A 21766-nucleotide genomic window follows, 5' to 3' on the forward strand; every position below is an offset into this window, starting at 1 on the left:
AAGGGAAATACAGTCTTGGAAGCAACTGGGAGACCATTTCTGGCACAACGAACAGCATATTGCAAAGACTTAGTTATAGAGGGACAGGAGACACTTACAGAAAATGGGGCAGAACGTGTCTGACTTTCATTCACTTAATCAACAAATGTTTATGGACTTTACTATGACCGAAGTGGAGAGCATGAGCTGAATATAGACGCAAGGGTTAGCTAAGTAATAGGAAGCAGAATTGAGAAGTAAACACAGAAACAAATATTAGAGGACCAAAAACCCCTGGGAAGACGTGTCCAAATGTAAAGCAAATATGTATATCCTTGTTCTTGAAGCAAGCTTTCCATATGTATCATGGCAATGTTGCTCCACATGTAAAAAGGAAATAGAGAAATCTAGTAAAAATTGTAAGTAAGTATTGGTTATTAATGACAAATTCAATATCTAAAACTGAGAAATTATTCTTTTCTAGGCTTTTCCCCTGATTTAATAACTTAAGAGTATAATTGGGCATTAAGGGAGACAAGTTGGCACACGATCTAGTTTCTCTCTTTTAGCAACCTTGAAGTACATGGATGCTGTGACTGCTCCCTGATCAGACTGCTCTTAGAGACATTAGCTGTAGACCTTCATCCTATTTGCGATTCCAACCCAGCTGAAATGGGCTGGCATTATTACTTTATTTTTTTTTTAATTTTTATTTATTTATGATAGCCACAGAGAGAGAGAGAGAGGCAGAGGAAGAAACAGGCTCCATGCACCGGGAGCCCGACGTGGGATTCGATCCCGGGTCTCCAGGATCGCGCCCTGGGTCAAAGGCAGGCGCTAAACCGCTGCGCCACCCAGGGATCCCCTGGCATTATTACTTTAAAGGAGACTGCCGCAGGCACCAAAATAATGACTTGTCTAGAACTAATGCTGAAAAAGGAGGCTTCCTCAACCAGGCTTCCTTTATGTACTAAGGAGATGCTGAGGGACAGGCCATGTGCTATAGGAAAAGAAATAGCTTCAAAGCAAGGTAGACATGGATTCTCATCTTGAGTTTGCCACTGGCTAGTTGGATGACCTGAAACAGGTCACTTAATCTCCCTAGGCTTCTCATTCCTTGTCTATGCAATGAAAGGATTAAACTAGAAAGATGGCTGTGGAAGGTCCCTTCCAGCACTAATATCCTGAATCAAAGTAACGGTCAAAGCTGTATAAATATTTTTCAATTAATTAAGGAGTGTTAGGGATGCCTGGGTAGCTCAGCGGTTGAGCGTCTGCCTTTGGCTCAGGGCGTGATCCTGGAATCCCTTCATGGAGCCTGTTTCTCCCTCTGCCTATGTCTGCCTCTCTCTCTGTATCTCTCATGAATAAATAAATAAAATCTTTAAAAAAAAATAATTAAGGAGTGTTAATAATACTAACTTTATATGGTGTTTTATGGCATCTGAGTAGTTAAAAGAAGGAATATGTGCAAAAGCACTCTGTGACAAATAAAATATCATGCAGATACTGTTACTGAAGGACTGTAAGCATTTTACAAATACTCTCATTTGTCCCCTTTGACAGAAAAGAGGAAGCAGGAATTCTTATCTCTTCCTTAGTGATGAGAGAATGGAGATGAACTTGAATGAAGTGACTTGTCCAAGGTCATACCAAGTTTTATTTTTTTTAAGATTTTATTTATTTATTCATGAGAGACACAGAGATACAGAGAGAGACCCAGGCAGAGAGAGAAGCAGACTCCCCACAAGGAGCCTGATGTGGGACTCGATCATGGATCCTGTGATCACGCCCTGAGCCAAAGACAGACACTCAACCGCTGAGCCATCCAGGCATCCCCATACCAAGTTTTAAATATAAGACTAGAGCCTGAGTCGCCTGCCATTGTCTGGTATTCTTTATGTTAAATTTTTTACCAGATCTTATTCTGAGACACAGTGTGACACTGAAACCAGTGCTAGAAGAATTACAGACTCTGAAGCAACACTGACTGCACATTAGAATCTCCAAGGGAACTTTTCAAGGGAACTTTACCTGAACTTTTCAGGTAGTCTGGGACCCCACCTCCAGATATTCTGACTTAATTGGTCTGAGGTGGGATCTGGCCTTTTTGAAAATCTCCCCAGAGATTTCTTATGTGTAGCCAGGTTTGAAAACCACTGGTTTAAAGGAACCCCAGAGGTCTTTCAGCTCTACTTCCCACTCTATATAAAGAATCCCTTTATTACAGTGATTCTCAGCTGTGGTATTGGGACATACTGGTGGGTTATACACACACACACACACACACACACACCATGTACTACATACATATATTTTTGAGGTCAGGTCTGTGACAAGTCATTATCCCTCTCTTACGTTCTGATCTGGGTCCTGAGTGTGAAAGAGAACAGGATGAAATTACAGCTAGTGGAATGGCATTCATGCGATGAATACATCTGTCATGTGTGTCATGACTGTTCCAGAATACCACACTACCACGGGTTTATCTAGCCTCTGCCTGCTTGAAAACTTCTAGTACTGGGAAGCTCACAGTCTCATAGGGAAGCCCATTGGAGCCCACCAACTGTTAGGAGGTTGTTCCTTGTTGAGCTAAAATGCACTCTTATAAATCATCCCAGTGGGGGATGACTGTGTAAATTCTAATTGTTCTTCCTTATGACAGCCTTTCAGATACCACTCTCATTCTGTTATCCCTTTAGATAAACTAGAGACACATTGACAGGATAATAGAATGTTTTGGAGGCATTTAGATGAATTTGCAAATGTCAGAGGACCATACCCAGGCTGTGGCAATGGATCAATGTCATCTTGGTGAAGTCTCTCTAGGACATGTCATAGAACTCTGTCTTTTGTCCTGTGTTATTCAGAGGAGCAAGTTTTTTTTTTTATTATCATGTCCAGTATTGGCAAGGGTGACTAAATGTGGGCATTCCTGTCTATTACTATTAGGTATGTACATTGGTATACTCCTGGAAGGCAACTTGAAAATATGTATCAAAAATCTCCAGTGCCTGGCTAGCTCAGTCTGTAGAGTATGGGTAGAGCATGTGTCCCTTGATCTTAGGGTTGTAAATTTAAGCCCCATGTTGGATATAGAGATTGCTTAAAAAGAAAAATCTTTTTTAAAAAGATATGTATCAAAAATCCTAAAAATGTTCCTGTCCTTTGGCTCAGTAATTATACACATAAGAATTTATACTAAGGAAATAGTCACTGGTACAAAACAGGATGCATTCATTCAACAAAACTTTTGTGAGAACCTAGCTATATATCAAGCACTGTTTCTAGGTGCTGAGTATATAACAAACAAGACAGGTAAGATCCTTGGCCTTATGAAACTAAAGACATTCTTGGTGGAGAGAGACACACAATGGCCAGAAAAACAAAATAATTTTAAATGGTGATAAGAGATAAACAGAGAAGATATAATGAAGTCATAAAGAATTCTGGGATTGGAAAATAGTTCTTTAAAAGAGTGTTTGGGAGAGGCCTCTCCAAGAAGGAGATACTTAAGCAGAGATCTCAGCAAAGTGAAGGAGCAAGTCAGGGAAAGAACCAGAGGGAAAACATTTCAGGAAAAGGGAGCAGCAAATGCAAAGACCTCAGACAGGAATGAATTTGGTTTACCAAGGAATGACTGAAAAAAACAGGGTAGCTGGAGAGTATTGAAAAGTGGGAGAGAGCAGTCAAGGGCAGGCCAGAAGGGTAGTTAGGGGCCAGATCTTAGAGAGCCTTGTCGATGATGGGAAGATACAGATTGTGTTTATGTAGCAGGATACCTATGGTAACATGATTGGTAATAGGAAACAATTTCTTTGAAAACAATCTCAATGGGATGCCTGGGTGGCTCAGTGGTTGAGTGTCTGCCTTTGGCTCAGGGCGTGATACCAGGGTCTGGTCCTGTGTCTAGCTTCCTGCAGGAAGCCTGCTTATGCCTCTGTGTCCCTGCCTCTCTCTGTCTTTCATGAATAAATAAATAAATCTTTAAAAAAAGAAAAAACACAATCTTAATATCTAACATTAGGGGACTGGTTAAATAAATTGATGTTTTCACATGATCAAACACTATATACAGCTATTAAATATTAAAAATCATGGTTTCGATTTTCCAGTTTTATAAAGTGATCTATATTAATCTCAAAATCAGGAAAAAGGATATTATAATGGTTTCTTTTCGCTTCACAATTAACAGAACGATGGTGATGGTTTTTCTATGAGAGAGACTTAAGGGCTTATATTTAACTGTAAGCTCAGTATGGATTCACAAAGATATGACAGGAAAAAAAGCTACTGTGGTTTTTAGGCCTCATAAACAAGACTGTTGGGTCCATAGCAAGGGAGTAGTTCTGTGTCAATCTACCTCACAATGGCCACCAAAACTAGAAAGTTATGTTCTTTTCTGGATGTCACAATTGAGGATGAACTTGGACAAATTGGTGTATGGCCAAGGTGGTGAGGATTCTTGGAAACCATGTCATGTGGTGGTTCATTGAGGAAGCTAGGTATACTTACCTTTGAGAGGATCTGGGCAGAGGCGGACTGGGGAGTGGAAATTATGCTCAGGGTTTGAGCAAGAATGCTGCGAGAGTGTGGTTAAACTGATTCCTTCCTTATCATTGCAGATGGCAGAACTGAGTCCTGTGGTCAGAAGTTATATAGGAACTATCCTCTCAGAATAAATAGAGCTTCAGATAATTAGACCAGGGACATTAAAAAAGGAGCTCCCATACATCAAATCAGGCTCTGGACAGTTGCTGAGGTCTCTTCTGACTCTAATTCATTATTCCCTGAGCCCTGCCACCTATGTTTGTTCCAAGCCAAACTACCCCCCCTTCTTCTGCCAATCTACCAGATTATACTCTTATAACATCACTTCCTATAGCACTGGTCACCTGCCTCTTTTCTTGTCTACTGTCCTCTTTATTAAGCACATACACACACTGAACTCCCAAGTATATGCACAAGGAAGCATACTCAGTGATTACGTGGGTTCAGTAAGTACATGGGAAGCACTCACACTCACACACCAGCTGTTACTACTGCAGCCTTGTTGTTAAGGGTGAACGTGGCACCCTGAGGAGTATGACTAAATCGTGTTCATAGAATGAAAATGAATGGAACTGAGCAACACAGGGCAATATATAATAAGATACCACTTATATAAAGTTTCAAGACATGGAGGATCATTCCTTAGAGTTTTTAATGGAAACTCATACGTGGGAAGAAGACCTGCATGGAATAATAAACACCTAATTCAAGAGACTTTGTCCCTGAGAGAGAGGGAGGTGAATGGGATCAGGAAAGGGTAGATAGGAGGCTTCCATTCTATCTGCATTTTAGTTACTAAGGGAAGAGTGAGAACATGAGTGGATTTTTGTTGTTGTCGTTTATGCTTTTACATACCTGGGGGGAAATGATGTCCTGAAATAGGGCTCATTATTTCCAATGGGGTCTGACTGACCCAGAATCAAGTGAAGCAGTTGTTCTCCATGCTTTCCAAACTCCAAATTTCTGACTGACTGATTCACTTTTTGACAGCCATTTCACACTGTTGACTCATGGAGCTTGCTGACACCTCACATCCTTAGGCCATTTATTTTGAAGATTTTATTTATTTATTCATGAGAGACACAGAGAGAGAGGCAGAGACACAGGCAGAGGGAGAAGCAGGCTCCAAGCAGGGAGCCCAACGTGGGACTCGATCCCGGGTCTCCAGGATCACACCCTGGGCTGAAGGTGGCACTAAACTGCTGAGCCACCCAGGCTTGCCCACCTTATACCATTTTACACTACTTTTAAGCCAGATCGCTGCCCCCCCCCCATATTATATTTATACAGTTGATGTGGAGAGGACCCAGATGCCAGACCTTTGTTTATCCCTGTCAGAACTTTTCTTTCAACTTGTAGCACATAATTCCAGCCTGTCAAAATATTTTTGAATTGTGATTGTATTATCTTACTTATTAATCATCCTTCCAGTTTTGGGCCATAGTTACAGCCAATAAACATGCCTGGCTTGTAGACTGGTTAGGAGATACATGAGATTTTTGTACTTATGTATATGAAAGGACTCTGAAAACTAAAGTGCCATACAAATGTAAATGATTTTATTTCATGTCATTGATGATCTGTTAAAATGTTGAACAATTAAACTGCTGAAGATAAAGCCCAGACTGACACTGAGCAAACTGTAGAAATGTGAGTTGGGTGAAAGTACTGCTCGGTAGATCTTAAGATACCGAGTCACTATACTCAGCCCTTCCCCGCACCATCCAATTTGCAGTTCTTCACTTTGACCATAAAACTATCATGTGAGTCTTTGCCAGTGACCCTGCTTTATGATGGTATCCCTCCAATCTGTCTTTCAAATATATAATCCAAACATGAAAGGATTTGTCTATCATGACGTGTTCTTAGGCAACATCTCGTGGTTTTGGTGATCTTTGTTTCACTGAAGAAGAGGGCGCTGAGGAGAAAGAAGGGTGGCAAAGTTGATGGGGCTTTCGATTTTTTTCTTAAAAAGCTGGCAAACGAAGGAAAAGCACTTTACATTAGTCTTCTAACCCTTTCAGTAATGCATCTGTCTCCAAACCTGTTTTTGCAGTGCTCCTGCAAGGGCTGGTGTGGGAACAAGCAGTGTGGGTGCAGGAGACAAAAATCAGACTGTGGCATGGACTGCAGCTGTGACTCCACAAAGTGTAGGAACCGGCAGCAAGACAAGGTAGGGTCGACTCCATTGCCCCTCACCAGCCCTTCTGGTCTCACACCAGTTCCCACCACCCTAAAGCCTGGAGTTTTCTGCACAGCTTTTCCTGCCCTTCTCCTGCCCACTGCAACCAAGGACATTTCACTTCTCGGTCTTTCTTCCTCTCTGTGAGCCCAGCGACACATCCCCTTCAGAAATCACAGCCCTTCCCAGGAGATTTCTAGATACACAGCTCCTCACGCCCAGCCTTGGCTGTAAAGTTTTGGTGCAGTTTCTGAGGCAGGGACAAGGAGCAGAAAAGGCAACTACAGGCACAGAGACCCACAGGACCAAACTAGTCCAGAGGCTTAGCTAGAGTTCTGAGGTCCATGAGGCAGCTTCCAGGAAGGAACTTAATCCTTCTGACATCTTGAGACTTTCGTTGCTTAGACCCTCTCCATGGGAACTAGCTATTCCATGGCTCTAGGAAAAGACCCACAGGAACTTGGTCTTTCAAATAGTCACTGTTTTGGGCCAAGTTCACTGTAGCTGTCCTCCTTATATTGCTCCCAGGAATAGCAAACTCAAGGCAACAAAGACTTCCTTACTCCTACGTGTGCCCCGTGGCAAAATCTTATTCCTACAGCTCACTGTGATACACAACAGCAACAGCTCTGGTAAGCTTGGTATAATGCCCCTTCATCAGAAGTTTCTTGAACATCAGCATGTGAACAGCCCTGCCATGGAGCTTCTATTAAAATGACTTCTAAGGCAGGTAGTCATTAGAGGACCAGCTTGGCAAGCTGGGGGTCAGGCTAAGAATCGTAGAAGTAGTCAGTAACTTAATGATATTCTGTTCCCATGGTCCTTCCAGTTTGGGTTCTGAGGTCCTCTGGAGGCTCCATGGAAGTGCTTCTTGAATGGAGGACCATGGCCTGGCTTAGTTTGACCCCATGTTGATCCAAGCAGCTCTTTCTTTACTTATTTCCATACTGGGCTTCCTCTTAGGACATCAGTTGTAAAACCGCTTATCTAGTCCAGTGCTCCCATTATACAGGGAAGGAAAGTGAGACCCAGAGATAAGCTTAAGTGACTCATTTAATATTACACAGCTGGTCATGACAGCTAAGATTAGACCTTGGGCTTCCTGACTCTCAATCCAGTTCTGTTTCCATGACAACAGGCTATAATTCTAATCCAGGCTCTACCAGAGTTGCCTGGTTACCTAAGTAACTTTTCACTATTGGCCCAAGTTCCCTTCTCGGAAAGAAAAACTAATACAGTCAACACCCTGTAGATATGCTAAAACGGTTATTCTGGATTCTGGAGGATGGAAGCTGAACCAAAGAAATGACCAAGGTGTGGCCTTGTTTTGAACATTGCTTTGTGATGTGCTCTGTGCCACTCTCCTACCTAGTCCTTTGCCTTCAGAGGCTGCCTTTGAGCATTTGTAATGGCAAGAAACCCCAAGCAGGGTCCCCTTAAGATTTGCTTAGGCTGACTGGTTAAAGGGGAGCAGACTGATTTTGTAACCCTGGTAGTTGAATTTCTAATCCAACTGTCTGATTCTCAGGATAGCTTGAGCACTGTTGAGAGGACCCAGGATTCCGAAGGCTCTTTCAAACTAGAGGATCCCACAGAGGTTACCCCAGGATTGAGCTTCTTTAACCCTGTCTGTGCTACTCCTAACAGCAAGGTAGGTAGGCCAAAGGCAGGTGCTTCCAACTGTATTAGCATCTTTCTCTGCATTAGCTATGACAAAGTGCAGTGGGAGAAAAAGGAGTAGAGGTATAATCAGCTTGCTGGGAAGTGGGAATTGGGCATAGGCCAGAGTCCTTTTTTTTTTTTTCTTTTAAGAGAGCAATCTTGGAGACACCTCCTACTATAGCATGCTGAGTATTTGTAGCGGCAAGGCTGGGTAGAGCCTCTGCCCCTATCCAAGATCTCTTCATACCTGTCTCTGTCTTTCCTAGATCCTGAAAGAGATGTGTACTGTGGAGCAGGTGCTGTTAAAGAAGACAACTCCAGCTGCCTCCTCCTTTGGCCTCCTAGAATTGAAACATGTAGCAACAGAGTCCCAAGAAAATAAAGCTCCAGGGAAGAAAAAGAAACGAGCTCTAGCCAGCAATACCAGCTTCTTCTCGGGCTGCTCCCCTATTGAAGAAGAAGCCTATTGAAGTTGGACTTGTTATCTCTGCCCCAGTCTGGCTTGGGAGATGCTTTCAGGTTGCAGCCAGAAGGAGTTTGTTTTTAATGACTCCTCTGGATTTCAGGGTTCTTGCTATTGAAAAAAAGGGACAGCATGTTACCAAAAGGGAGGAAATCTTTGTTGCATGTTGGCCCCTACTTTCCATCCTCCAAGCCACAGACTATTGCTATCTCTTCTCCAGAAAGTTGCTAAGCCACCTGCTGAAGAAAGAACCAACTGACCTTCTTGATGACGCATCAAGAACCAGTCCTCAGTAAAATCTAGCTCTTTCTTAGTTGTGAGCAGGTAAGACTACCCACCTCCTCCCCACTGGGGATGAGGCTGAGGCTGTCTTATCTCTAGGTTGTCTCAGCTTAATGGCAAGAAGTTAGCCAAGGCTGGTGGCCTGGCACCAATCTTTCATCCCACATCAGGAATGATGGTGATACTGGGATATTTCCTGCTCTGACCATCTCCGGATTTTAAGTGTTTTAATAGTGCCCTCAATTGTCTTCCATGTTGCTGAGGTAAATGAAGTCTTTTAAAATGTTAATATTAAGTAAATAAATAAATCTTAGTCTAACTACTGTTTGGAAAGATCCTCTGTGCTAGAAGAAGAAATATTCCTGGGTTCCTTAGCCCCTGGAAATGCTATCAAGGAGAATCAGTGCAAGAACCCAAGCCTCACTACCTTGTAGCAACTAGGGCTTGAACCCAGGTCTACCTTACACCAAAGCTTTTTGTGTGACTCTAGAGTGGCAGTGGTAGCTGTTCTGAATGCCATGCAGCCTCATTTCTTGGCATAGTATGGGTGTGGGACCACACTGCTGCCCAGTCCCAGGACAGCACAGTCCTGGCTGCCTGCTGTCTCCTTTGAAAGGGGAGAGGGGGGTGTTGTTTACTCCTTACTATGCATCAGGGTTCTCCATCTCTGCTTAAAGCTAAAACGAGGCCAACCCCGGCATGCCAAATAGACTGCTGACTGGTCTTGCGGCCTTTTGAGGAGCTTGCAAGCCCTGGGCTAACTATCAATGCATTCTGAATCCCAGTATCCCCCCCCCCACTACCACCACCTCACTAAAAGCTCCCAAAGCACCCCTCAGAACTGGACACATGAAATCCAGAACTCCTCTAGAATCCACCAGACCCCAAGTGAAGGAAACTGAAGGATAACCTGTCTAAAATGAGGTCTACAGGAGGACTAGGTGACCAGGCCGCCCTCTCTGGCCTCCTGCCAGCAAGCAGCCCTACTTCTCTTTGCATTTTAATGACAAGGGAGCAAGGGAGCCTCTTGCCTTTGCCAACTAGAGCCCCTGGATACAATGGGAAGGCTGAGGGAGGGGAGCCAGCTCTTGGCATTAAGAGACCCAGTCTTCCTTCTCACTGTTCCAAATCCAGTACGTGTCGGGGGAGGGGTAAGCAAGTTTATCCCCAAATAAGATATTTTTTCCCACCAATGCTGTGTAAGCCTCCCAGGCTTTGAGCCACTGCATCAGTCAAAGGGTAAAGAGGGAAGGTTAGTCAAGCCAGCACCCCCCTAGCCCTCATCCCACCCAGAGAGAGCTCTGTACTTTAAGCTGGCTACAGCATACTTGCCAGCCTTCTGCTGATGATATGTATAGTAACAGCATCTTTTGCACATGTTTACGTTCCAAGGCTTGTGACCCTAACACTATACTCTTCAAATGATTCCTGGAAAGAGACTTTAGATACCTTGAGGACAAGACAGCAGGAATGACACAAGTCTTCCTGCATCCTAAATGAACATCTCCTGTCTGGGGTGATGGGGGTAACGGGGGGCTGCTAGTGTCACCTAGGATTCATGAGGCCTGTGGTGACCCCTGGTCCAGAAACAGGACGACCTGCTGCCCAGAGTTCAAGAAATAGCTCGCAACCCTCTATCTTCTAGATGCACCTTACAGAAGTGGAAGTAGGATCCCAGGAGTGAAAGGAGGCTGATAAATCAAGGCCACCCTCCCAGGAAGCTTGAGGGAAATGCTAGACACACTCTCTCTTACACACACACACACACACACAGGCAAGCACACACACACTCCCCCTTCTTCCCAGGGGGTTGGCTGGGCCCCTTCTCCTCACTGCCAAGTCGCAGAATTGTGTGGTCACCTCCCCCCAGCTTCCCGCCTGCTGGTGCCCTCAGCTGGTGCCCTTAGCCCTCGCCTCCCTGAGCCTGGACAAAGCCCCGGCAGTGACTGAGAGGGGAACAGGAGGAGGGACAAGAGAGATGGGGAGGGCCACACAAAGGAATTCCTCACGCCAAGCCCCTGACCGGCAGCGCAGCGAGTAAAGAAGCAGATCTGCTGTCCCTCCCCCTTCTTCCCTTATTCTCCCCCTCCGCCCCCACCCCCACCCCACCTCCGCCCACCCCACCCCCCACCCCCACAGGCTGGGCACTGGCCATAGAGCAGCTGAAGTCCTTCCGACAGAACCCACACAGCCTCCTGTAGGTGGCAACAGTGCCACCTGTTTGACCAGTGGGGCTGAGCCAAGGACTAGAAGAGGGAGGAGGCAGACAACTCGAAGAGGAGCTGGGAAGCAGTGCAGTGCAGAGCAGAGAGCTGAGCAGAGCAGAGCTGCCGCTGAGACAAGGTGTGAGGGCTGGGGAAGGCTGGGGTGACAGGCGGGAATGGTGGGGCGGAGACCGGCTCCAACCGGCGGGGAGCAGGCCCAGGGATTGAGCAGCACCCCTGCTCAGCTCCCCTGATTGGGGTTTTCAGACTTCTCAGATCCTGACCCCATCTTACAGACAGCTCTTGGGAGGGAGGACTCTGGAAGGCAGTGTCTGGGATACAGAGACAAGACCTGAAGGGAGGCAGTAAGTGTGGATGGAGCCCAGGGCAGGCTACTAGAAGCTAGTCCTGGGATGGGAAGAAGCATCCCTTTAGGATGCTTTTTCCCTGGAAGGGTCTCAGGGGAGTTTCCCTCCCTCCAGCTACAGACCCCTCACCCCTCTGCTCCTTACCCTAATTCTCCTTTCCCAAGGCAAGCATGGGGTAAGGAGGGCAGTTTTGGGGCAGCCACACCCTCCCTCATTTCAGGGGCCCAGCCACCATGTACCCTCTAAGTCTCCACAGCCTTTATGGGGCCCAGATGACAAGGGGTCACGTCCCTCAGACCACACACACTTTGGGTGGATCCAGGGGCTCCTCTACACACTCAAAGTCCTCTAGAAAACCCATTTGAACTGACAGTCACTAGTGCACACACACATACAAATGCTGACACGAATCGTGCACCCAGTCACACACCCAGCTTAGTTTGGGGATCAGTAAGCCACCTAGGTCCCCGCATGACCCAAAATTGTGAGGTCTAACAATCCCAGGCCACAACACAACCACACACACACACACACACACACACACACATACACCTTTGACCAGTATTTGTTGTACTTTCACCCAAGCGATCTCAGAGGGTGGGGCCCCTACAGAGACTGGGTTCCTGGCTGGGGTGACGGGGTGGAGGGGGGTGACTGGGCAGGATGACTGGGCAGGAAGGGACATGACTGTGGGGTGAAAGGGCTTGGATTTTCCAGGTGTGTGCGGGCAGAAAAAGGGTTCCTTCAGAAGGCTGGGAGTGACACAGGCAACCTGTTTCCCTCCAGTCTTCCTCTTACTGGCAGTGCCTCCTACCCCCTAGGAGGTAGAGACCTAGAGAATCTTTTAGCCAGGACTTGTGGTGTGTGCAATCTCTGTATCCATATCAACTGGCCAACTAGCTGGGCCTTTCTTAGCCCCAGGTCAGAACCAGAACCTCTGCTTTAGGTAACTCTTGGTTCCTGGGGTGGAAGGCTCCCCACCATGGGGCTGCCTGAAGCTTGGCCAGATCTGTCTCAACTTGCTAAACTGAATTTGCCCCACCCTGGGCAGTTCCTCCTAAGTCCCCACCCTGGGCAAGCACTCTATCCCCAGAGCTGGATGGATGCTGTTAAATGGGGAGGAGTTGGAGAGGGTGGGTATGCACCCTGGCTGCAGAGACTGAATCTCCTGGCTGTCCCACTGACTTTTCAGGTATCCAGATTAAAGGGAAAGAGATTATCCCCCATTGCTCACATCCTTGTCCAATCTGGCACTTTGGCCAGCCCCATGACCTGTTGCTGAGCAATGGCCCAGGTCTCTGCTGCACCTCTGAGCTCCTCAGATGCCCTGGGAGGGAGGATGGGATCCACCTCCTGCCAGAGTCCCTGATGGCTGAGTGTCCCTTCTCCCAGGCCCTCACCATGGCCGAGTCCCCCGGCTGCTGCTCCGTCTGGGCCCGCTGCCTCCACTGCCTGTATAGCTGCCACTGGAGGAAATGCCCCAAAGAGAGGATGCAAACCAGCAAGGTGGAGTAGGGATGGGGGGGGCACTGGAAGTCCAAGGCAGAAGCTGCCTGGAGGGGATAAGGAGGCCAAGTGTGCTCATAGGCAGCTGGGGGGAAGGGGCTTTCTCTCCCCAGGAAGAAAATCTCTCTCTGCCTGTAGAGCAGAGCAGAGCAGCCTAACGCCTGGCAGGAAGCCCCACTGAGCTGCCATCCGTTGGGGACTCTGAGCTGGAAGTGGGGATCGGCTGTGAGCTTCTCTCCTGCCCCTTTGCAGTGCGACTGTATCTGGTTTGGCCTGCTCTTCCTCACCTTTCTCCTCTCCCTGGGCTGGCTGTACATCGGGCTCATCCTTCTCAATGACCTGCACAACTTCAATGAGTGTGTCACGGACCCCCTCCTTCCTCAGCATACACGTTCCACTGTGCCCCACCTTGGGACCCATGGGTGCTCAGTCATCCCCAGCCCTGCCTAGCTGTCCCGCTACCCAAAACCTCCTTAGAAAACTCTTCCATGAGGTCTCCCCGGCCCTTGGAGCCCCTGGCCCCTCATTCCCTTCTAGTCATCCTTCTAGACCCACCCCAACTCCCTTCAGGCCACTGTTAACAGCCCTCCCCCCACTCACACCTTCCTCTCCCTTCCCACAGATTCCTGTTCCACCACTGGGGACACTGGATGGACTGGTCCCTGGCATTTCTGCTGGTCATCTCTCTACTTGTCACATATGCATCACTGCTATTGGTGGGTCAGGGAGTGGCCCGCATAACACCCACCTCAGTCCTCCTTTCCCGTCAGCTTCACCCCCCTGGCCACCGAGGGGAGGGGGAGGCGTGAGAGGGCAGTCTGGGAAGCCCATTTCAGTGACCTCTCTTGGCGCCTCATTACTCCCACTGCCCTCTGCCTCCAGCTCCTGGCCCTGCTCCTGCGGCTCTGTGGCCAGCCTCTGCATCTGCACAGTGTCCACAAGGTAGAGTGGGGATGGGAGTGAGTGGAAAGAGGGGTCACTGGGCCCAGCACTTGGCCAGCTACTGGCTGAGCACCCCAGTATTCTACCCATGCACTGAAGCTCAGGACCTGAAGCCCAGGTTGTTGAGTAAAAGAAGGAACGTGGATGAGTCAGGGGAAAGAAATGGTCCTGTTTGCATATAGGGAGTGGAGGCAGCCCAGAGAGCCATGAGCCCAGGGTTGACAAAGAAGGCCCCATTCATCCCTGATTCCCCAGATGCTGCTGCTGCTCATTATGCTTCTTGTGGCCGCTGGCCTTGTGGGACTGGATGTCCAATGGCAGCAGGAATGGCGTAGCTTACGTGTGTCACTGCAGGTGAGTGACTGATCTCCAATGCCTAGGTGGGAGCCTTGACCTGTGTCCAACTCCTGGACACATCTTGCCCCCCAGTCCCCAAGACTTCAAGGAGCTCTGAACTCAGGTCCCAGGAGGGGGAGGCAAGGACCACTAGAGAGAAGAGCCCTCCTCATCAGGTCTTGTCCACAGGCCACAGCCCCATTCCTTCATATTGGAGCAGTTGCTGGCATCACCCTCCTGGCCTGGCCTGTGGCTGATACCTTCTACCGCATCCATCGAAGAGGTGCCAGCTCCGCTCCCCAACATCCCCTCACTGGCCGTCAATGCTTCTGCCTCCTGCTACCTGTCTTACTGCACCTGCACTCTGCTTTCTGCCCCCCCAGAGCTCACCCATTGCCCTTTCTCCATAGCCTGTCCCCCACACCCCCACAGGTCCCAAGATTCTGCTACTGTTCCTATTTTTTGGAGTTTCCCTGGCCGTCTACCTCACCCCACTATGCATCTCTTCACCCTGTATCATGGAACCCAGAGACTTACCCCCCAAGCCTGGTCTGGTGGGACACCGAGGGGCCCCCATGGTGAGTGTAGGGTAGAATGTCGGTAGGGTGGGGAGGGTCTGTTCCTCCAGTCTCTGGGTTCCCAGGCTCCAACCCTTCTCTGCTATCTCCCCACCAATTCCCTTGCCCAGCTGGCCCCCGAGAACACCCTGATGTCCCTGCGGAAAACTGCCGAATGCGGAGCTGCTGTGTTTGAGACGGATGTGATGGTCAGGTGAGAGAAGCTGGGGGCAGAGGGACACAGTAGAGGAGCTCAGGAAGTGATGACCAGTCCCAGAGCTCAGCCCCCTGACACCCCTTGTGCCCTCAGCTCTGACGGGATCCCCTTCCTCATGCATGATGAGCACCTGAGCCGGACCACAGATGTGGCTTCTGTGTTCCCAGCCCGAACCTCCTCCCACAGCAGTGACTTCTCCTGTGCTGAACTGAAGAAGCTCAATGCTGGGACCTGGTTCCTAGAGGTGAAGACAGCCTCATAGAAGAGGCAACCACCTGTAGGAGCGCTTGGGGGAGAGTTCATTCATTGATAAGTATTTTCTGAGCCCTGTGCTGAGCAATAGGTATCCAGGCTCTCTCCACAAGTCTCTCCTTCCAAGGACAGAGCTGAGCCAACAGGCTATCAGAATAGGAAAACTAGAGTGATTACAATATCTTTACCAAATAGAGAGGAGAGAGGAGTGCCTGGGTGGCCCAGTCAGTTAAGGGTCTGCCTTTGGCTCAGGTAATGACCTCGGGGCCCTGGGATGGAGCAGGTCAGGCTCCCAGCTCAGTGGGGAGTCTGCTTCTCTCTCTCCCTCTCTCACTCGTTTTCTCTCTCTCTCTCTCTCTCTCTCTCTCTTTTCCCCTCCCTCCCTCTCTCTCAAATGATTAAATAAACTCTTAAACAGAGAGGAGAGAGAGTAAAGCCAATGTTTGGCAAGGTGGATGTGGGAGAGGATCAGGAGTGGTTTCACAGGAGAGAATGCCTGAGTAGCACATGCAGTAACAATGGTTTTTAAGATGGGCAAAGCAAGGACTGACAATTCTAGTCAGAAAGAGGGGCGTATGTCAAGCCCCAAAAGTACAAAGAAGTGTTTCCAGGGGGAAAAAAAAAAACAGTGGCTCCGTGCAACTGGGAGATAAAATTTGTGGGAGTGGTAGGAGGTGAGACTGGCAAGGGGAGCAGAGGCTTGGTCTCAGGGGGCTTTGAATGCCAGGCCCCCAAAGTGCAGGTTTCAATCCTGTAGGTAACAGAAATATTCATCAGGGTACTTTATTTTTTCAGTTCCTCTCTTCCTGATCCTAAAAGTAATATGTGTTTCTCATAAAAAAATTAAGCATTAAGGAAATAACCTGAACATAGAAAAGTCCCCCATAATCCAACTCCTCTGAGATATCCATTGCTAGCAGTTGGATACGTATGTATATATACATATATGCATACACAGAGATGTACATGCCCATGTGCATTTTTCATTTTGCACAGATAGGATCACTTCATATTTCTTTTGCAGCTTGATTGGTTTTTCATTGAACTCTATATACGATGACATGTCAGGGTGATTAAGACCAAGGGATGTCTGGGTTTGACTCCTGGCTTTACCACCTACTAGCTGTGGGAGTCTGGGCAACAGAGTCTCTCTTTGCTTCATTTTCCTCATCTGTAAAATAGGCATAATTATAATAGTACTTACCTTGTAGGATCATTGAGATGATTAAATAAATTAAGGTGTTAGAAAGACATGCTTTCTCCATGTCAGTGATTAGGAGGTAAGGTCATTTGTTGATTAAGAGGGGTAGGAGAGGAGAGTGACAGAGGTTTGGAAGAGCCACTAGGAATGGAAAAAGGAGCAAAAGAAGAGCAAGTAAGAGGATGATTAAGTGGGGCACCTGGCTGGTTCAGTCGGTAGAGCATGTGACCCTCAACTCAAGATCATGAGTTCAAGCCCCATGTTGGTCATAGAGTTGTTTTTTTTTTTTTTTTAAAAAAGGGATGATAAAGTGGCGCTGAAGGTGAAAGAAGACTGTAGTGACAGTCTACATGATGTGCTCTACCCCCCTAATTCTAGCGGTGGAGGAGGCAGATGATTATAGAATCGAATCAGAGTCTGGGATTTGGTGGGAGGGGGGAGTGCAGCATGCAGGGCAGAAATGGAATTGAGGGTGCTGTGGAAAAGTAATTCAAGCTGCAGCTGGACCAAGGGTAGGGGATGTAGGTGTGGCAGAAAGGGGCTGATGGACTGGGAGGAAACCAAGGGGCTAAGACCCCAGAGGTGTCTGTGAGACCAAAGAGAAAATGTAGTAGGAGAAAGGAAGTTAGGAAACTGGGAGGGAAGGAGGTTGGGGATCACAATGTAAGGTGTTAGATGGTCTGGAAAGGGCCACAGTTCAGAGAAAGAAAGACGCTGGCTCAGAGGTACACAGGAGCCGGGCACCAAGTGGGGGAAATGAGCCAAAATGGCAAGAATGGAGGAATGCTCTAAAGGCTTCTTCTGGTCTTGAAATAATTTTCCTGTTCTTGTAGAGGCAACCCTTCTGGGGGGCCAAGAGGCTGTCAGGCCCTGATCGGAAAGAGGCTGAGAACCAGACAGTACCAACATTGGAAGAGCTGCTGAAGGAAGCTGCAGTCCTTAACCTTTCCATCATGTTTGACTTGCGCCGCCCCCCGCGAAATCACACATACCATGATACATTTGTGAACCAGACCTTGGAGACAGTGCTGAGTGCAAGGGTGCCCCAAGCTATGGTGATATTGCCAGGAACCCGAGTACTCCCTCTTACCCTTCTCCCCACCCTACCCCCTACCTTCCCTAGGCTATGGTGATAATTTTGAGTCTGCCCCCTGCCCCAGGGCCCCACCCCAACTCATATACCCCATTCTGTGGTCACACCTCTCTGCCCCTGCCCCTATCCCTGGAATCCCCAAGCTCTCCTCAGCTTCATGCCCATCTTCCCTGAACCACAGGTCCTTTGGCTACCGGATGAAGATCGGGCTAACGTCCAACAACGGGCACCCAGAATGCGCCAGATATATGGACAGCAAGGAAGCAACAGAACTGAGAGGCCTCAGTTTCTCAACCTCCCCTACCAAGACCTGCCACTGTTGGATATCAAGTGAGTGCCAGAGGAAAGGAGCCAAGGGAATCCCATTAAACTTAATGGCAGGGGAGAGCCACCTCAGGGAGGGCAATGGCCATTCATTTATTCACACATACAACAAATACTTACCAATATGTTTAACACTTGCTATGCATCAGGCACTATTTATTGCAGGCTTTGGGAATACTAGTGAAAGAGAGAGATAATAAACTGAACAAATTATATGCATATTGGATAGTGATAAGTGATATGAAGATAATAAAACTGGGAGATGTAATAGAGCAATTAGAGTGAGGGCTAGAAAAGGGGCCACATTAGGAGAAGTAGTTAAAGAGGCGATGTCTGGGCTGAGACCTGACAGGTCACAAGGAGCTAATGATGAGAAGAGCTGCAAGGGGAAGGTGAGGCTGGGGAGGTCAGCAGGAGCCAAATTGGGTAGGACCTTGTCGGCCACAAGAATGATGTTAGGTTTCATTCTTCACCAAAGAGGTAAGTGCAAGAGAGGATGGATCCGGGGAGAGAGGTGAGAGAGTCCCAAATGTGAGCTGGGCCCCAGAAGCTGACCCAGCCAGTAAGTAAACAGGATGGACTGCAAAACATGCAGTTGCCAGGGTCTCTTATAAGGTCTCTGTGGCCAGATAGAAAAAGAAACATGGATTGAATGATAGCCCAGTGATCGCAAGTATTTCAAGGACCTTTTCCCAAGTTGTCACCATGGAGGGAGACATGACATTGGCTTTGGCCCTCACTTTAGTCTTGGCTAGCCAGCCTCAACTGCTGATCATGTTTCCAAAAGATATAAATTGGTAATGAATACACTGGCGATGAAATCGAGGTCCTGAAAAGCCTAAGTGCCCTAAGACGATGGACCAAATGTACCAAGAGGAAACACAACAGGAATAGATGTAAAGACCTATATTTGCAGTCCAAAAGAAGCTCAATTGCACAAAGACAAGAGAGGAGATACTGGCATTCAGCAGGAACATGTGCGAAAAAGACCAGGGCTTTGATTGAATAGTGTGCATAATGAGTCATCAGTGGCATGTGACATTGCCAAAACTAGCCCAAACCTGGGCTGCCTGCATTCAGACGTCATGCCCAAAAGGTAGGGGGAGTTTGCTGTACTCAAAGCTGGGCCAAGCTCACCTGGGAGATCATATTCAGATGCAAGCCCCCATCCTTTGAAAGGAACACTGATAAATGGAACCAACATCAGCTCAGAAGAGGTCTGGTGGTAAAGGGAATAATAAGCCAGGTCCTAAGCCCTGGTGGAAGGAATTAGGGCTGCTGGGCCTTGAGACAAGACAACTCAGGGACATGGGCACTTGTTCCTCAGACCCCCGAAGTCCTGTCATGGGACAGAGAAGAGAAACACACTCATGTGGCCCCTGATAGCCAAGCTAGGGTCCGTAGGTGGGATCCACTGGGAGACAAAGTTCAGCAATGCAAAGAAAGTTTAAAAAGTAGAATTGACAGTCCTTGGTAGCAACATCGTACATTGGAGCATGCACAGGGGCTGACTCCTGTACCTCGAGCCCCGTGATTCTAGATGTTCCTTGTTTCCCACCTCCACAGGGCACTACACCAAGATAATGTCTCAGTGAACCTATTTGTAGTGAACAAGCCCTGGCTTTTTTCCCTGCTCTGGTGCGCAGGGGTGGATTCGGTCACTACCAATGACTGCCAGCTGCTGCAGCAGATGCGATACCCCGTCTGGATTATTGTAAGACCTCTAGGGCTGTCACCACTTGTCTTCTTCCCCCACCCCCACCCACAGTTCTCCTTAACCCCAACCATCTCTTCCTCATGCATTTCCCCCCACATACTACCTTTGGGGCTCTGGCCACCACCTAGAGGTGCCTTTTCCTATCCCTTAGCCCCCTCAAACCTACTTAATGATGTGGATCATCACCAACTGCGTCTCCACCCTGTTGCTTCTGTGGACCTTCCTCCTCCAAGGGTGAGTGCTTCATGCCTCAGCTTTCTGGGTCTTCATTGTCCCCCAGGGTCCTGGCAATGGGACTGATTCAGACTCACATACGCTGCCTGGAGCTTGGGGTTTGGTCTGTTCGGTTCCTTTGTGGTTCTTGGGCCCTTCCTTATATGCCAAATTAGCCTGAGCCTGGGAAAGGCAGTTTGAGGGAACCTGGCATCAGAAGGTCATACCTGAAGCCGGTTGAACACATAATGGGAAGCTTTTCTCCCTACAGGAGATGTAAGAAGGAGAGAGAGAAAACTGGTAAGAACTTTCTCCCTCATCTCATTTTTCTCCTCCTCTAGCCTTCCCTTTGGTCACTCCCTATATGTCCTCCCCTCTCCCCACCCGCTGCTCTAGGCTTAGAAACAGCAGTGCTGCTGACCAGGATCAACAATTTCATAATGGAGTGAATGCCCAGCCCCAACCCCCCCCCCCACCAACCACAGTCTGAGGCCTGTCTGGATTGACTAACAGCAAGGAAGGGAGAGCGGCTGAGTGGGGATGGGGTGGGGTAAACTTTGCCAACAGAAGGTTTTGAACTATGAGGGTCCTCTGCACAGATGGTGGGCATGCTGCAAGCTTCCGTGGAATCTGCTCCCCTTAGGGTTTCGATCTGAGGTCGTTGGGAAGACAGTGAGTCATGGGAAGTTACTCCCAAAATGAAACTAGGATGGAGAAGTGGGAAGGAGGTTGCCAAGATAACGTTTCAGACCTGTGTGCACGAGTTCTTGTGTAGAAGGCACAGGGTGTGTCAGGGATGGACCAGTTTGGACCAGTGACTGAAGGAGATGACATAACAGCCTTTCCTGGAGAACGAAGATGATGGAGACACTAATCCCACTCCATTCGCTATCTCTTCTGACTCCCTGCAAATTTAACTGCTTTCCTGCCTAGATACTGGGGGCAAAAGAGCCCATGTAGCCATTTAATTCTGTGCCTATAGGTGGCTTTTTGCTGTGCACAGCCTTTTCTTCAAGACAGGTTGGTTATTGTATGTTGTTAATCTGTTCCTCAATGAATTTAACTCCTGATTGGTTGTGGTCTGATCTTTTCAGTGGTGGGGTTTGGTGGAGAATGTACCTTCCATCTCGGTTTTATGTGACATGACACTGAGGGGTCATCACGGGGAGATTCTTGGGCTGGAGGTGGGAAGACCACCTGGGACAATGAAGGGCTGCAAGAGGGGAAGCAAGAGAACAGCCACCACGGGGACAAGCTTGGGTGACTGAGGCACTCTGCGCAGAGTTGCGTTGTAGCTCCACCTTGTGGTCACCCGCCGCAAGAAGGAGGCCGCGTCAGTCGTCACCGTGACGTATGAATGCCACCTGTTTTCTGTGCCAGTTGGAGACCTGTGTCCTTGACTCTACACCCTGAGGGTATAATCCGATTTCGACAAGATTCTCACAAATTTTCGCCTCTATGAGCTGCTGCGCGCAGGCTCTGGTTCTCAGGCCCTCCTTCCCCTCGAGGAACAAGTTCCCCAGTATGTTTGTTGCTCGTGAGATCCTGGGCTAGAATAGTTAGTGACCAGTGAGAAGCTGACCTAGGATGGGGAGTCTGGTAAAAGGGGGAGGGAGGGGCCAAGGCAAAACCTGGGACCCTCGGAGAGGGCTCAATGGCTGACTCTTCTGTTCCCTACCACACCAACGTTCACCCCGATTCGTGTCTCCACGCGAAG

At 48.2% G+C, this 21766-nt stretch overlaps 2 protein-coding genes across 5 annotated transcripts in view; both read left to right on the top strand.

Annotated features, from left to right (window-relative positions):
- Positions 1–9442, top strand: part of KIF4A (kinesin family member 4A) — a 118222-nt gene extending 108780 nt beyond the window's left edge. For both annotated transcript variants that reach the window (XM_041742117.1, XM_041742118.1), the window contains exons 29-31: positions 6587–6703; positions 8241–8363; positions 8641–9442. In XM_041742117.1, coding sequence (XP_041598051.1) covers positions 6587–6703; positions 8241–8363; positions 8641–8844 — 444 coding nt within the window. In that variant the 3' untranslated portion in view covers positions 8845–9442. The remainder of the gene's footprint in view (positions 1–6586; positions 6704–8240; positions 8364–8640) is intronic.
- Positions 9443–11284: 1842 nt separating this feature from the next.
- GDPD2 (glycerophosphodiester phosphodiesterase domain containing 2) lies at positions 11285–21119 on the top strand. Of its 3 annotated transcripts, none has more exons than XM_041742120.1 (16): positions 11285–11462; positions 13084–13197; positions 13450–13553; positions 13820–13913; positions 14080–14139; positions 14395–14493; positions 14665–14758; positions 14908–15053; positions 15164–15246; positions 15343–15493; positions 17536–17757; positions 17977–18125; positions 19686–19833; positions 19988–20070; positions 20321–20349; positions 20446–21119. In XM_041742120.1, exons 2-16 carry the CDS (start codon positions 13093–13095, stop codon positions 20496–20498), a joined length of 1620 nt encoding a protein of 539 aa, XP_041598054.1. In that variant the 5' UTR covers positions 11285–11462; positions 13084–13092; the 3' UTR covers positions 20499–21119. The 3 variants fall into 3 exon arrangements, with proteins under 3 accessions (XP_041598054.1, XP_041598053.1, XP_041598055.1); XM_041742119.1 differs by having other exon boundaries at positions 20693–21119; XM_041742121.1 differs by lacking the exons at positions 11285–11462; positions 13084–13197; positions 13450–13553 and adding an exon at positions 13298–13422 and having other exon boundaries at positions 20693–21119.
- The last annotated feature ends 647 nt before the right edge of the window (positions 21120–21766 follow it).

Source organism: Vulpes lagopus, chromosome X (genome assembly GCF_018345385.1).
Source record: "Vulpes lagopus strain Blue_001 chromosome X, ASM1834538v1, whole genome shotgun sequence".
NCBI lineage: Eukaryota > Metazoa > Chordata > Mammalia > Carnivora > Canidae > Vulpes > Vulpes lagopus.

Excerpts from the sequence above, each read along its gene's own strand:
- GDPD2 (XM_041742119.1), top strand. The coding sequence starts at position 13,093 with ATGGCCGAGTCCCCCGGCTGCTGCTCCGTCTGGGCCCGCTGCCTCCAC. Across the intron at positions 15,494-17,535 it reads CTGGGACCTGGTTCCTAGAG|AGGCAACCCTTCTGGGGGGC; the intron begins GTGAAGACAGCC and ends CTGTTCTTGTAG. Across the intron at positions 20,350-20,692 it reads GAAGGAGAGAGAGAAAACTG|GGTTTCGATCTGAGGTCGTT; the intron begins GTAAGAACTTTC and ends TGCTCCCCTTAG.